The sequence below is a fragment of the Sardina pilchardus genome, chromosome 2 (assembly GCF_963854185.1).
Source record: "Sardina pilchardus chromosome 2, fSarPil1.1, whole genome shotgun sequence".
Taxonomy (NCBI): Eukaryota; Metazoa; Chordata; class Actinopteri; order Clupeiformes; family Clupeidae; genus Sardina; species Sardina pilchardus.
The window spans coordinates 3,993,038-3,994,979 of NC_084995.1; the positions used below are offsets into that span (position 1 = coordinate 3,993,038).

At 45.9% G+C, this 1,942-nt stretch overlaps 1 protein-coding gene across 1 annotated transcript in view; it reads right to left on the reverse strand.

Annotated features, from left to right (window-relative positions):
* The window catches only part of tyrp1b (tyrosinase-related protein 1b), a 10,144-nt gene extending 8,469 nt beyond the window's left edge, over nucleotides 1-1,675 (reverse strand). Inside the window, exons 1-2 of the mRNA XM_062553396.1 lie at nucleotides 1,451-1,675; nucleotides 530-885 (exon numbers count right to left, since the gene is read on the reverse strand). Of these exons, the coding sequence (XP_062409380.1) occupies nucleotides 530-884 (355 nt within the window). The 5' untranslated portion in view covers nucleotide 885; nucleotides 1,451-1,675. The remainder of the gene's footprint in view (nucleotides 1-529; nucleotides 886-1,450) is intronic.
* Between the last annotated feature and the right edge of the window lie 267 nt (nucleotides 1,676-1,942).

Sequence of the window (1,942 nt, forward strand, 5' to 3'; positions counted from 1 at the left end):
ACAGGAATGTGAGGTGGACGTTTTTGGCTCACAACACACACTACTCACGCAGGAACAAATGGGATTTGCTTAATGATTGGATGATGCCAGCTTATATTTTGTAAATGCTAGAAATCTTTGAGTTATCTGGGCTCAAGTCAATTGCATATGGTTTGCAGTTGAGACAAAACATACCTGGTCTATTATTTTATTCACACATTAGGTTCACCTTCAAACATTATTTGGTCAATGTTCACCTTTACGAGAATACGTATTGTTGAGTGTCAATGACTGCACAAACCCACATTAGGATGCTGTAATCTGAGACTAGAATACGTAATGTTGAGTGTCAATGACTGCATAAACCCACATTAGGATGCTGTAATCTGAGACTAGAATATGTATTGTTGAGTGTCAATGACTGCATAAACCCACATTAGGATGCTGTAATCTGAGACCCAACACATGTGTAGTGCTGCTGTGTGCAGTGATAAAGACCAGTTGATCTGGGCTCATGCTCAGATGAGTTGTCTCGGCCACTCTCTCTTACCCACGGTCACACGCTGGTCACAGTTGGGTCCACTCAGACCATGTCGGCAGCGTCCACAGTGGTGGCCAGAGAAGTTTCCGGCACACTGACAGGTCTGGTTGAAGAAGCGTAGTGGCCAGCGTTCCCGGTCATCGCGCCCATCGTGGGGGTACTGCGGACCGTGAGGGCGGCGGTCAGCTGCGATAGGCACACACGCACCCCTACCCTGGTTGACCCCACACGGGTCATCGCTGCTTCCTGGAGGAGAGGGACAGCACCGGCCACTCCGCAGTCCTTCTGGAGTCACACACTCCCTGGGAAACTGGCACTGCACCAGCGTAGCACTCACACACACCAGCAACACAGTCCGCCACATGCTGTAACACACACACACACACACACAAAGAGGATTTTACAGAGTCCCTGAGGTAAGAACACACACATACACATCTCTCTCTCTCTCTTTCTCTCTCTCTCTCTCTCACACACACACACACACACACACACACACACACACACAGACATCAGTTCTCTACAGAATCTCTGAAAATGTTTCCAATGTACAAGAACAGATACAAATATAATATCAATACATGTTATTAAATACATGCATTTAGCCCAAAAATATCTTAAAATATTTAGTCTTAAAATTCATAATTGCTCACAACTCCTCTCTCTTTTCTGCCTATACATTAAAAGAAAAGATTTTCATTGAACCCTTCACAGAACCCATTAACACACACACACCCTCATGGTCTGTGATTAGCCTAACACCCATCAGAGCAGAAACAGGATTAATGACAACAAAAGTTTCAAAAATTGTGTCATAAAAACTATTCCAGCAGCAAAAGCCTTTGCCAGTGTTCTGTGGTATTACTCCTCAGCACTGGATGCAGTCTTGGTCTAAGTGAAATGTGAGGGTCCTAGTCCATGTCAGCTCACCTCGGCTCACTCGTACTCAATACCAACGCGGAGATACAGCAGCTTCTTCACGTCTCCTCCCGCTCATTCAACAAGACAAAGCCACACACTTGAGAATACAGCACAGCAGTTCACTTGCTCATCTCATGTGAAGTCCTTTTTGTTCTTTCTCTATCCTGCTCCCCCTCTCTTCTCTTCTCTCTCTCTCTCTCTCTCTCTCTCTTTTACCCCCTCTCTGTACTCCGTTGTACTGTAGTTCCCCGTGAGCGGCCCCTGATCTTTGAGTCTTAAATACCGCCGGAGCGCATGATCGGCACGGCTTCTGTGATCCCCTCGTGATTCCAGCTCACCCACCACAAATCTGACCCTTCATGCCAAAAGACAAATACAAATAACATAAATACTGTATTCCATCTCGGCAGGACATTCCAGACAGTCAGAGGTCTTCCATGAAACAATGGGGAGAATTTGTGGATGAGTCTGCTGTTATGCAAACCTCCAGATTTGACTGTC